Below are 13,519 nucleotides of genomic sequence, written 5' to 3' on the forward strand. Positions count from 1 at the left end.
TTGTCATTATTACAAGCAAGACTCAACTTTACCTTAGAAAGTTACAGTAGTACATCTTGCTTTGTTTCAAGTTAGGTTTTTTTGACAGGCAAACATATGCCATAGTGTCGTGGTTTAAGCCCAGCCGGACTAATCACCACACAGCTGCTCACTCACTCCCCTTCCTCAGCTGGACAGGAGAGAGAAAATATGAGGAAAAGGCTCGTAGGTCGAGATAAGGACATAGGGAGATCACTCACCAATTACCATCATGGGCAAAACAGACTTAACTTGGGGAAATTAGTTTAATTTATTACCAATCAAAATCAGAGTAGGATAATGAGAAGTAAACCCAAATCTTAAAAAAACAACACCTTCCCCCCACCCCTCCCTTCTTCCCGGGCTCAACTTCACTCCCGATTTTTCCTACTTCCTCCCCCCCGAGCGGCGCAGGGGGACGGGGAATGGGGGTTGCGGTCAGTTCACCACACATTGTTTCTGCCGCTCCTTCCTCCTCACACTCTTCCCCTGCTCCAGCGTGGGGTCCCTCCCACAGGAGACAGGTCTCCACGAACTTCTCCAACGTGGGTTCTTCCCACGGGCTGCAGTTCTTCACGAACTGCTCCAGCATGGGTCCGTTCCATGGGGTGCAGTCCTTCAGGAACAGACTGCTCCAGCGTGGGTCCCCCGCGGGATCGCAAGTCCTGCCAGCAAACCTGCTCCAGCGTGGGCTCCTCTCTCCACGGCTCCACAGGTCCTGCCAGGAGCCTGCTCCAGCATGGGCTTCCCACAGGACCACAGCCTCCTTCAGGCACATCCACCTGCTCCAGCGTGGGGTCCTCCACGGGCTGCAGGTGGATATCTGCTCCACCGTGGACCTCCGTGGGCTGCAGGGGGACAACCTGCCTCACCATGGTCTTCACCACGGGCTGCAGGGGAATCTCTGCTCCGGCACCTGGAGCCTCTCCTCCCCCTCCTTCTTCACTGACCTTGGTGTCTGCAGAGTTGTTTCTCTCACATATTCTCACTCCTCTCTTCTCCGGCTGCCGATTCCTGTTTTTTTCCCCCTTCTTAAATATGTTATTACAGAGGCGCTACCACTGTTGCTGATTAGCTCAGCCTTAGCCAGTGGCAGATCCGTCTTGGAGTCGGCTGGCATTGGCTCTATCAGACATAGGAGAAGCTTCTAGCAGCTTCTCACAGAAGCCACCCCTGTAGCCCCCCTGCTACCAAAGTGCTGCCATGCAAACACAATACAACTAGCAGGGGCCAGTGGATCCAGTTTGGACTGGGAATGATCCCAGTCTGTCCTGGGAGGAAGCCAGGGTATGCACTTTGGACTTGGACAGGGCCCAGTCTGTCCTGGGAGGGGCCAGTGGATCCAGTTTGGACTGGGAATGATACCAGTCTGTCCTGGGAAGGGGCCAGGGGAACCAGTGTGACGTGGGAATGATTCCAAACTGTCCTGGGAGGGGGCCAGGGGATCCATTTTGGACTGGGAATGATCCGTGTCTGTCCTCGGTGGGGACAGGGGATCCAGTTTGGACTGGGACAGGGCCCACTCTGTCCAGGGAGGGGGCCAGGTAATCCAGTTGGGACTGGGAATGATCCCAGTCTGTCCTGAGAGGGGGCCAGGGGATCCAATCTAGACTGGGGCAGGGCCCAATCTGTCCTGGGAGGGGGCCAGGGGATTAAGTTTGGACTGGGACAGGGCCCAGTCTGTCCTGTGAGGGGGCCCGGGGATCCATTTTGGACTGGGAATGATTCTAGTCCATACTGGGAGGAAGCCAGGGTATGCACTTTGGACTGGGAATGATCCCGGTCTGGACTGGGAGGGGGCTATTGGATCCAGTTTGGACTGGGAATGATCCCACTCTGTACTGGGAGGGTGCCACGGGATCCAGTTTGGACTGGGACAGGGCCCAGTGTGTCCTGGGAGGGGGCAATGGGATTCAGTTTGGACTGGGAATGATCCCAGTCTGTCCTGGAGGCGGCCATGGGATCCAGTTTGGAGTGGGATATAGCCCAGTGTGTCCTGGGAGGGGGCCAGGGGATCAAGTTTGGACTGGGAACGATCCCAGTCTGTCCTGGGAGTGGGCCAGCGGATCCAGTTTGGACTGGGACAGGGCCAAGTCTGTACGGGGAGGGGCCAGGGGATCCAGTTTGGATTGGGACAGGGCCCAGTCTGTCCTGGGAGGGAGCCAGGGGATCCAGTTTGGATTGGGACAGGGCCCAGTCTTTCCTGGGAGGGGGCCAGGGGATCCAGTTTGGACTGAGACAGGGCCCATTCTGTCCTGGGAGGGGCCAGGGGCTCCAGATGGAACTGGGAATGATTGCAGTCTGTACTGGGAAGAGACCAGGGGCTCCAGTTTGGACTGGGACACGGCCCAGTCTGTCCTGGGACGGGGCCAGGGGATCCAGTTTGTACTGGGACAGGGTCAAGATTGTACGGGGAGGGGGCCAGGGGATCCAGTTTGGACTGGGAATGATCCCGTTCTGGACTGGGAGGGGGCCAGGGGATCCATTTTGGACTGGGAATGATCCCAGTCTGGAATGGGAGAGGGGCCAGGGGATCCAGTTTGGACTGGGAATGATCCCAGTCTGTCCTGGGAGGGGGCCAGGGGATCCAATTTGGACTGGGAATGACCCCAGTCTGTACTGGGAGGGGCCAGGGGATTCAGTTTGGACTGGGAATGATCCCATTCTGTCCTGGGAGGGGGCCAAGGGATCCAATTTGGACTGGGAATGATCCCAGCCTGTCCTGGGAGGGGGGTGTAGAGGATCCACTTTGGACTGGGAATGATTCCACTCCATACTGGGGGTGGGGCAGGGGATCCTGTTTGGACTGGTAATGATCCCAGTCTGTACTGGGAGGTGGCCAGGGGCTCCAGTTTGGACTGGGAATGATCCCAGTCCATACTGGGAGGAGGCCATTGGATTCAGTTTGGACTGGGAATGATCCCAGTCTGTCCAGGGAGGGGGCCAGGGCATCCAGTTCGGACTGGGACAGGGCCCAGTCTGTCCTGGCAGGTGACACGCGGAAACAAACTTCACAACTCACACACAGTTATAAAGCTGACATTGGTTTATTGCGGCGCCGGGTGCAAGGGGATTTCTCCTCCTAACATGCACACCGGGTTAAAATCATGACAGGTATTTAAAACAGTTAACAAAGTTAGTTACGCCTCCTGGTTCTACCCCTTAATTAACTCTTGGTTAATACTTTTCTTACTTCATCTTAAAGTTACAGTTCTCTTTTATTTCACCACATATGCTCAGAGAGTAGGGGGCTAAATTGGGTTGGGGCTTTTCTATCTGGGAGGTGTGTTCCTTAGCATTAGAATGAGATTATAATGAGACGAGTTAACTCTAGGGCACTATTTTGGCAGTCCATTCTATTTTTCTAAGATTCGTCCTTGTGCTAATCATTATTGCTAGTTGGCAGAGAGTCAGTGAAGACAGTCTTTATCACAGAGAGTCAGTGCAGACAGTCTTTATCTCGAATATGTCTAAGTACCGGGTGCAGTTGTTACAAAGTATCTTCTCTACACTTTTCTTTCTTACTTTTACCCCTTGTTTCTCAAAATGCCCTGTAATACAGGATATAAGTATAGGCTGTTCTATACCTTCAGAGCTGTGGGCTGTAGACGAGATAGATATGGGCCATGGGTAGAGTTCCTGTTTGCTAATTGTAATTTCTTTTCGTATGCTAAAACAGGCAAGCAATGGGACAGCAGTGTAGTCCTCCTACTGAGAAGCTGGGCCCAGTCTAGAATGACAAGAAGCCCACCCTGACTGATATGGTAGGAAGGGAGACAGAAAAGGAGCGCGGCCAAGAGAGCTGTTAAAGTAGCAGCTGAAAGCTGGTCGCTGCTGCATACAAGGTGGGAAAGTGTGGGCTGGAGAGCCGGAGGGCTCTGCTGCTAATGCTGGCAACAGGTGAGCAGCAGGTCCTCTTCAGAGAAGGTGACATGCATTGGACTCTCTCAAAAGGGCCTTTGTACCTGCTGATAACTGGGGCCCTGTGACAGTGATGGTAAGGTCGTCAGCCTGCAGCTCTGCAGCAGTTAAAACTACAGCTGAAATAATTCTGATGGCGGATGCTGTTCTGTGCGTTTTGTTTTGGGTAGTCATTTCATTGAGCTAGAATTATTTCTTTGCGATTAGGTGACGGGGATCTTCTTGCCCTGATCGTCTCTTTCTGGAGTGCGTCCTGACATCCGCTGTCATCCAGAGGTTTCCCCTGTGTGGCCAAGAGGAGCGATGGTTGTGATGTGGACTGCTGTGAGTAACGACTTCAGCACTAGGCTTGGATTTTCTGAATTGCTGAAGAGAGCCAGACATGGCAGGTGCTCCATCCCTGAGTTTTGATGTGCTTAAAATATAGAGGGAATATGGGGATGATTTGTCTTCTGCTCCCTCCTCCTCTTCCTGTTGCCTCTTGTTGCCTCCTCATCTTCCTCTTTCCTTATTTTGCCTCCTGTGTCCTCCTCTTCTTCCTCCTCCAGTTACTTCCTGTTGTGTCTATGCCTCCTCTTCCTCCTCCTCATCTTGCTACCTGTTGCCTCCTGTCACCCTTCCTCCTCCTCCTGTTTTCTCCTGTTGCCTCCTCTTCTTTCTCCTCCTCCTCTTCTCCCATCTCTTACCATTGCCTCCTGTTGCCTCCTCCTCTTCCTCCTTTTGCCTCCTGTGGCCTCCTCTTTTCTCCTCCTCCTTCTCCTCCTGTTGCCTCCGGTTTCCTTCTGTTTCCTTCTCCTACTCTTCCTCCTCCTCCTCCTGTTGCCTCCTCACCCTCTTCCTTCTGCTGTTTCCTCATGCTGAATCCTCCTTCTCCTCCTTTGTCCTCCTGTTGTATCCTGTTGCCTTCTCCTGTGGCCTCCTACTGCCTCCTCTTCCTCCTCCTCCTCTTTCCTCTTGTTGCTTCCTCTTGCCTCCTGTTGCCTCCTCCTACTCCTCATGCTATTTTCTCCTGTTGCCTCATGTTTCTTCCTCCTCCTATTGCTTCCTCCTCATCGCCACCCTTCTTCTCCTGTAGCCTCCTTCCTCTTGTTTCTTCTTGTGGACTCCTCTACCTTTTGCATCCTGTTGCCTTCTCTTGCCTCCCCTCGCCTCCTCTTCTCTCCTCTTCCCACCTCCTCTGCTTGCCTCCTGTTGCCTCTTCCTCCATCTTTTGTCTCCTGGTCCCTTCCTCTTCTCTTGCGTTCTTTTGCCTCCTTCTTATTGTGGCCTCCTCTTGCCTCCTCCTCTTGTTGCCACATGTTGCTTCCTGTTCCCTCCTCCTCCTCCTCCTCCTCTTCCTCCTCCTCTTCCTCCTCATGTTGGCACCTGTTGCCTCCTGTTTCCTCTTCCTCCCACTCCTCATGTTGTCTCCTACTGCTTCCTCTTGCCTCCTTTTCCTTGTCCTCCTACTGCCTCCACCTGCGTCCTGTTACATCCTCCTCTACCTTCTCCTTTTGCCTCCTCTTTCCTCCTCCTGCTCCTTCTCCTTTGCCTCCTGTTTCCTCCTCCTCCTGTTGCCTCCTCTTCCTCGTCCTGTTCCCTCCTCCTCCTTCTGTTACCTATAGCTGCCTCCTGTTGCCTTCTGTTGCTTCCTCATCCTCCTCCTCCTCCAGTTGCCTCCTGTTACCTCCTGTTGCCTCATCCTCTTCCTTCCTCTGTGTCCTCCTTTTGCTACCTATTGCCTCCTGTAACCTCTCCTCCTATTGCCTCCTTTTGCCTCCTCCTCCTGTTCCCTCCTTTTGCTTCCCATTTCCTGCTCCTCCTCTTCTTCCTCCTCTTGTTTCTTCCTGTTGCCTCTATTTTCCTCTTTTTCCTCCTCCTCCTTTTGCCTCCTGTTGCCTCCTGTTTCCTCCTCCTCCCCTTCCTCCTATTGCCTCCTTTTGCCTCCTCATCCTCCTGCTGTTTCCTCATGTTGAAACCACCTCTTGTTGGCTCGTTTTGCATTCTTTTGCCTTCTCCTCCTGTGGCCTCCTGTTGCCTCCTCCTTCTCCTTCTCCCTTTTCCTCCTGTAGCCTCCTTTGCCTCCTCCTTCTCTTCCTTCCTGTAGCCTCTGTTTGTTCCTCCTCCTTCTCCTTCTCCCTTTTCCTCCCGTAGCCTCCTTTGCCTTCCTCCTTCTCTTCCTTCCTGTGGCCTCTTGTTTTTCCCTCCTTCTCCTCCTGGCTGCTCATGGCTTGGACAGCCATACTCTTTACTGGGTAAAAAGCTGGCTGGATGGCCGGGCCCAAAGGCTTGTGGGGAATGGAGTTATGTCCAGTGGATGGCCGGTTACAAGTGGTGTTCTCCAGGGCTCAGTATTGGGGCCAGTTCTGTTTAATATCTTTATCAGTGATCTGGATGAGGGGATCGCATGCACCGTCAGTAGGTTTGCAGACGACACCAAGTTGGGCGGGAGTGTTGATCTGCTTGAGGGTGGGAAGGCTCTGCAGAGGGATCTGGACAGGCTGGATCGATGGGCCGAGGCCAATCGTATGAAGTTCAACAAGGCTGAGTGCCAGGTCCTGCACTCGTGTCACAACGACCCCATGCAACGCTACAGGCTTGGGGAAGAGTGGCTGGAAAGCTGCCTGGTGGAAGAGGACTTAGGGGTGTTGATCAACAGCCAGCTGATTATGAGCCAGCAGCGTGCCCAGGTGGCCAAGAAGGCCAATGACATCCTGGCTTGTATCAGAAACAGTGGGGCCAGCAAGACTAGGGAAATGATTGTACCTTTGTATACTCGGCACTGGTGAGGCCGCACCTCGAATACTGTGATTAGCTCTGGGCCACTCGCTACAAGGCAGGCACTGAGGTGCTAGAGTGAGTCCAAAGAAGGGCAACGAAGCTGGTGAAGGGTCTGGAGAGCAAGTTCTACGAGGAGCGGCTGAGGGAACTGCAGTTCTTTAGTCTGAAGCAAAGGAGGCTCAGGGGAGACCTTATCACTCTCTACAACTACCTGAAAGGAGGTTGTAGCCAGGTGGGTGTCGGTCTCTTTTCCCAGGTAACAAGTGATAGGACGAGAGGAAACGGCCTCAAGTTGTGCCAGGGGAGGTTTAGATTGCATGTTAGGAAAAACTTCTTCACTGAAAGGGTTATCAAGCACTGGAACAGGCTGCCCAGGGAAGTGGTACCTGGAGGTATTTAAAAGAGGTGTAGATGTGGCACTTAGGGACATGGCTTAGTGGTGGACATGGCAGTGTTTATTTGCCATTAGACTGGATGATCTTAAAGGTCTTCTCCAACCTAAATGATTCTGTGATTCTATGATTCTGTACTATCTGAACTGTTGGCAGTACAGAATTAGACAAGTGGACAAACAAAAAGGGTGGAAATGGGGCCAAGCTGACGAGCTCCAAGAACATTACTCTGAGAAAAAGACTTCTTCCTTAGGAAAGTTTTCACATTTTTTTTCTTCCAGGTCATCCCATTTGCTGACATCTTCCTCAAACAGTTCCACGCCGTCCAGCACAGCTGCAAGACATCCCTTCATTCCTGCATTTCTCATTGATTCCCATTCCCTATTCACCCTCAATACTCAAGACAGCATCATGCAGGCTGCGAGGAAAAAAATTACCTGCATCCCAGCCAGGCCCAGTACAGAAACCCTTCTGTGCCCTCTCACAATTTTTATTCCTATGAGAAACCCATGTAATATAGGACATGTGACTTCCTGGGGAGAAATGTGAAAACGCTCCTGATCTGTGGCTGGCATCTAGCTTTCCTTGCATGACCAAGAAAGTACACACAAGTCTGCACGGTTTCTTCTGCACCTTGGGAAAGGCCTCTCGTGCCTGTGTTTCCAAGGACAACCTCCTAAAAGTGGCACTGCAGAGGTATTCCTCAGCCTTGGTAACTGAGAGCCACCAGCGGCAATTTCCTCTTACTAACATCAGGCCCAATTTGCCCTCCCCAAGAAAAAAAGGTAGATTCAGGGACATCTGGAAAATAAGACATGAAATAGAAAATTCCAGGTGCTCAAATGCACATTCATGCTATCACGTGAGCCCAACAGTCTAAGGCTGCTAGATGAAATGCACAAATCACATCAGTTTTTCCCTCCTTGCATGTTTCTGCCATGCAGACCTCATGAAGGTCTAGCCCTGCAAGTTGGACAACCCCAGCTCCTGATCAGCCGTATCACGCAACAGCACGTATGCCAGGCGCCAGGAGCCTGTATGATGTCACAGTGCGTCCCCATGATGAGTGAAGGCCTCTTCCCAAGGCCACCTGGCAGCTGACAGCACAACCTCTCCTGCCCGATCGCTGCCTGCCCTCACCCTCACTGTGCTCTGCGACCGAGAGCTGCAGCAGCCAACGAGCTCGTCCGCACCCAGTCCGATGGCCAAGGCTGAGAAAGGTGACGCGTCGCTGCTCCTCCCGGGGAGGTTTCACACCGGGCCTCTGTCAGAGAAGCCCCTCAACAACTCTCCTGCTCTTGCCATAGGCTTTGCAGCCACCTCCAAGATGGACGGAGCCTGGGTGGGCACCTGGAGACCTCATCGCCCACGCGGCCCCATCATGGCCCAGTTTACCAGCCCAGGACCCAAGTACTCAATCCCCGGGACCACAGGTAAAACCACCATACAAGGGGGGAGCGCCACATCCACTACCTCCAGGGGACAAGTAGCCACTGCCCCATTCCCCTTTGCTCCAATCCTCCATGTTCTCAGCTGCAGCAAGGACACAGGCCTGCCAGAGGAAGCTCAGGCTGCTCATGGGAAAGCCCCGGAGAAGAGCTGCCTGGCTCTGCAAAGCCCAGAGGTGGCCTTAGCAGCCCCTTAACGCCTGAGTGCACAGGAGGAAGCTTGTTCTGTATCTTTGCCACAAACTTGTTGCTCCCACTTCACCCTTTTCTTCTTCTCTTCTTCTCCTCCTCCTCCTCTTCCTCTTTTTCTGCTTCTCCTCCTTCTCTTCTTCTCCTCCTTCATCTTCTCCTCTTGTACTTCATCTTCTCTTCCTGTTCTTCTTCTCCTTCTTTTTCAACTTCTCTGCTTCTTCTCCTTCACTTTCTTCTTCTCCTCCTCTGTCATAGCAGTAAAGTTTCATTTTCTTTTCCATCAGGGCGCTGGGAAAGCAAAATGTCACAGAAGCGATCTTTACGTTTGCTTTAAGTTAACTTAGCAACTGTTTTGGGGTTTACTACTTCATAACAATAGCATTTTGGAGATATGCTGATTAATTGCACGGTGCCTACATTGTTCTTGCTGGAGGTCATTGTACCATTGTATTGGCCTGCTGGTATCCTCCTTGGAGGAAAAAGTCACACAGGAAGGGACTTTCTTGAGGCCGGCAACTCCGACTCCTCCACTTAGAAACTAGCTTTAAATAGGCAGTTGCAGGCAGGTGTCCTTTCACAGGCTTTTCTTCCTAGGTTACCTGGCTCACAATCCCAGCAAAACCAAAGCGCCTGCGTACACGTTTCAAGGGGCCAAACGTCCCGTCGCAGACAGTTGTTCTCCGGGTCCTCGGTACTACGTCCAGCCCTCCATCACCAGGAACGGGAAGTACGTGGCTCCAGCACATCACATGTGCGGACTTCCCAAGATAAAGACCGAGGTCACCCCTGGACCGAGTGAGTACCATTTCTCCAGCACTTCTTTCAGGCAAGACAAGCACGCCTTCCTTTTGCCCTGTGCTACCGGGGTACAAAACCATCAGCTCACGCCCTGAAGGAGCTTCAGAGGTTTCCAGACAGAAAGCAAACAAGGCTGAGACCTCCACCTGACCCTTCCTCTTTGGCTTGAGGAAAAGAGCTCAGCTTCACTGCTTTTCTCCATTTCTCCTCTGCCCTAGGTGACTACTCCACCGACAAGGCCAACAAACACCTCTACAAATGCGCGCCGGCACAGTCCATGGCCTTCCGGCACAAGGCTGTCAAAACCGACCAAACTCCAGGTAGGGGAACTTGGGGAAATACACACACTTGCAGCCTGCGTGTCCTCCCAGGAAAATCTGCTGGACAGCTTATTCAACAGGCCTAGGGAAAAGCCTGCACAGCAGGACGCAACGGCCTCTTGACAAGCTTGCTTGATGTCCCAGACCACCTGTTGCGCTAAAGGGCAAGGCAATTTGGCAGAAAATAAACCCCCTTGCGTTCCAGCTTGTCCTCAGATATCAGAGGGGCTGGGGGCGGCGAGGCTTAGATTCTGAGTGATGCCCAATGCTCTGTGTTACAAGTCCGGTCACGTTCAATGTATTGAACTCTCATGATTACAGATGCACTCGTAACACCATGCACTTTCAGTCCAGTCGTGTTCCATGACCTAGCATGGCCACACTTAAGGGATTTATGGCGTTCAGTGAGAACTCTCACGGCTAGATTAGTGAATAGTGCCTTTCCGTAAAATGCGAATATAAATCTAATTCCTAAGTTACCTCCAGCAATTATTCCACACCACCAACTTCTCTCATCCCATAGAAGAAGCGGCAACTCAGGCTTGGAGCTGCCGACACATGCCACGTGTGACCGAAGACGAATACATTGGGAGGAGGGGCAAAACATCCTTCCTGCTCCTGGCAGCAGCCTTGACAGGCTGCTCCTCTCCCACCCCAGCGCTGCTGCTCTCCCCGCAGGACTCACACAGGCGTTCTTCCCATTCCCCTTCCAGGTCCTGGCACCTACACCCTGCCTCGGCTGGTGGGACCCAACACAGCCTACACCCACGCCAGCCCGTGCTACTCCATGAAAGGGAAGAGTAAGCACAATGGCTTTGCTGAAGACCTCTCCAAGGTGAGCTACGCTTCTCTGCTCTCTCACGTCAGCAGCTGAAGCTCAGGTTAGAAGGGCTCCAGCGCCTGCTGCAGCCTCTCTTAACGCGCACTTCCCTGCACCAGCAGCAAAACCCAAGAAGCCTCGGGTCCCCTGGCTCTCCTGCTCTTAACAGCGGGAAAGGGGAGGCTCTGCCGACACCTGCGGTCCCTCGTTTCCTAACACTAACGGTTTTGGTGGGGCAAAGCTCATCAGCACTAATGGGAATCTCCCTCCTCGTCTGGGAAATCTGCCTCTTGGCAGGTTAAATGGAGGTTCCCTTGTTACAATCGCTCCGTGCCTCTCACACCACTTCTCTGGCCAGCCAGCTCAAGTAGCACAGCCCGTGTGGGCACCCAGCAAGAATCAACACCCGCCTTCTGTACCCAACAACCTCCCTGCCTCTCTTACAGACGCCAGGTCCTGCTGCATTCCCCAAGGTGGAACTGGACGTCTACAAAAAAAGGGCTCCCGTGTACACGATGGGAACCAACAGTAGACTCGGAGGTGACAAAACAGTGAAGCCGGGGCCAGCAGACTACCACCCGGGAAAGGTAAGGCAGCCTGCCCACCTCTCCTCCTTCGCTTTGCAACAACCAACCCTTAAGCATCTCCCCCTTCCGACGGGGCTTCTGAGAACTCAAGACCACCTTAGTGGAGTGACAAAACACAGGACAGCAGGCCTGCTCCCTGGCCTTGGCCCAAAGCCGAGCAGAGGGAGGCCAAAACCCCCATCTTTGCATCTCCCCTAGCTGAGCCATTCAATGCTGATAGGCGCTCACACATCACAAGCTCTTCAGGAGGACACACTGCCGCAGAAGGGACGAGCAGACCCAAGAGCAGACCTTTCTTATGCACTGGGGATCAGCTGGGAGGGCAGGGGCATCTAGCAAAGTCTGGCTGGAGCTAGAAGGACTCTGGACTTGGAGCCAGTTCCAGTGCCAGCTCAGCTCTGGGCAAATGCACCTACATCAACTTGTTATGCCAGACGGCCTTCTCTGAAGACAAGTCTTCTTAAGAACAAGGCACCACGGTCACCCTATTTTTTCCTCACTTTTCCCCTTCCAGGTGACGCTGATCAAGCCCCAGGCACCTGCTCCCACTTTTGGACTCCGACATTCCCTCTACACAATTCCTCTAATACCTCTGATATGAGACTAATAAAACAACACCCCCCGCAAAGACCTTGTCTGGTCACCTTCAGCTGCAGGGAGAGGGCATGTGCGTGAGTGAGGACGATCAGCTCCCTCCATTTCATGTCTATGCCTCAGCCAAAACATTGCAAGACAAGGACGAGAGGAGAGCACCGAGATCAACAGCATAAGCAAGGCAGAGAGCTCTGACAGCACCGTTTCACCTGACCGAACCTAAACACTGCCCCGTGAAAGCAGTCCAGCCCTTCCCTACATGCTCTCACCCCATGGCCGAGCATCCCGCAGGCACAGGCTTGCCCCCAGGGACACAGCCCATCTTGGCACTCCCCCTTTTCAGTGCACACAGGTGGCTTCTCTCCAGGGTGCGGCCAGAAACACAGCTGCTCTGCGTGACCTCTTGCCATGGGCTAAATGCCACAGGCAAGTCCCCAAAACACTGACCGTTAAACAGACAGGATGATGGTTGCGTCCTCCAGGTTGCCTTATAAAAGCTAGCTATCCAGAAAGGAATTGGCAATATGGCAGGATGAAGATGGTACAGCCCCTCTGGGCAACCTGCTTCAATGCTGGGCTGCTCCAAAGGGGAAGAAGGTTTTCCTTACCTCTAGTCTGAAGCTTTCATATTTCAACATCGTCTAGACTATTGTCCTCCTGCCAAGCACCACAGGGATGAATTTGGATCCATTTTCCTGAAAACCTCTGCCTAGGGACTGGCCAGGCTGCTGGCAGGGTCCCAAAGCCCTCCCATTCTAGAGAATGAAAATGCCCTGTCCTGCAGCATCTCCTTGCAGGGAAGTGCTCCAGGCCCCGAGCATCTTCATGGCCCTCTGCTGATCTTGCTCCCACTTATTAACATCTTTCTTGTACCGGGAGCCCAAAAATTGACCCCGTATTGTGCATGTGGTCTAATGAGTGACGAGTAGGGGGAGATAATCGCTTCCCTCCATCTTTGGGTGAGGCCCCCGTTCATACAGCCCAGGACACTTCTTTGCTACCAGGGCACACTGCTGGAAGGTGTTTTGTCTTCTGTCGCCCAGGAGCACCAGGGTATGTTACACAGAACTGCACCCCGGTCAGATGATCCCCAGCCCATATCACTGGAGGGGGCCGGTCTGGCCCAGGTGCAGGACCCAGTGCTAGTTCTTGTGGAATTTCAGGAGGTTTGTGGCAAGACATCCCTCCCACCCGGCAGGGCTTCTCTGAATGGCATCCTTAAGGCACAGGAATGCTTCTCCCCATTTGATGACATCAACAGACCTGATGATGGATGCGTCCTCCAGGTCGCCTTATAAAAGTGCACCTTAGCAAGTGCACAGGGCCCAGGAAAGCCTCCTGTGCTGCAGTGGCACCTGCATCTGCAATGTTACTAGGAATGGATCATCCATCTGCAAAGGTATCTGCATCGACATCTGCACCTCCAGGGGTATCTCCTTCTGCGATAGTGTGTTCGCCTGCAGTGCTCTCTCTCTTGGTATTTGCACGCGGAATGGCATCTGCAGTGCCATGGAGGACAGGTGGAAGGTTAGGGGCTTCGAGGGAGGGTGCTAGGGCTTAGGGGTTAGGGGTTTATGTCAGCAGCTTGGGTTCGGGCATCTGGGGAGAGTTTCTGCTTTGGGCTTTGTGCTCAGGGCAGGGCTAGGGCTGAGAGCTCCCCTTTTAGGGT

At 53.1% G+C, this 13,519-nt stretch overlaps 1 protein-coding gene across 1 annotated transcript; it reads left to right on the plus strand.

Annotated features, from left to right (window-relative positions):
• Positions 1 to 8,418: 8,418 nt before the first annotated feature.
• On the plus strand, positions 8,419 to 11,857 carry LOC132321072 (outer dense fiber protein 3-like). Its single transcript, XM_059834664.1, has 6 exons — positions 8,419 to 8,524; positions 9,326 to 9,526; positions 9,748 to 9,849; positions 10,563 to 10,684; positions 11,116 to 11,256; positions 11,771 to 11,857. The coding sequence occupies exons 1-6, from the start codon at positions 8,419 to 8,421 to the stop codon at positions 11,855 to 11,857; spliced, it is 759 nt and encodes a 252-aa protein (XP_059690647.1).
• The last annotated feature ends 1,662 nt before the right edge of the window (positions 11,858 to 13,519 follow it).

This window comes from Gavia stellata, unplaced genomic scaffold (genome assembly GCF_030936135.1).
Source record: "Gavia stellata isolate bGavSte3 unplaced genomic scaffold, bGavSte3.hap2 HAP2_SCAFFOLD_71, whole genome shotgun sequence".
NCBI lineage: Eukaryota > Metazoa > Chordata > Aves > Gaviiformes > Gaviidae > Gavia > Gavia stellata.

What these genes read in the sequence shown, in the direction of transcription:
- LOC132321072 (XM_059834664.1), top strand. Translation starts at nt 8,419, where the DNA reads ATGGACGGAGCCTGGGTGGGCACCTGGAGACCTCATCGCCCACGCGGC. An exon ending in CTCAATCCCCGGGACCACAG is followed by an intron (nt 8,525 to 9,325) that starts GTAAAACCACCA and finishes TTTTCTTCCTAG; the next exon opens with GTTACCTGGCTCACAATCCC. An exon ending in CGAGGTCACCCCTGGACCGA is followed by an intron (nt 9,527 to 9,747) that starts GTGAGTACCATT and finishes CCTCTGCCCTAG; the next exon opens with GTGACTACTCCACCGACAAG.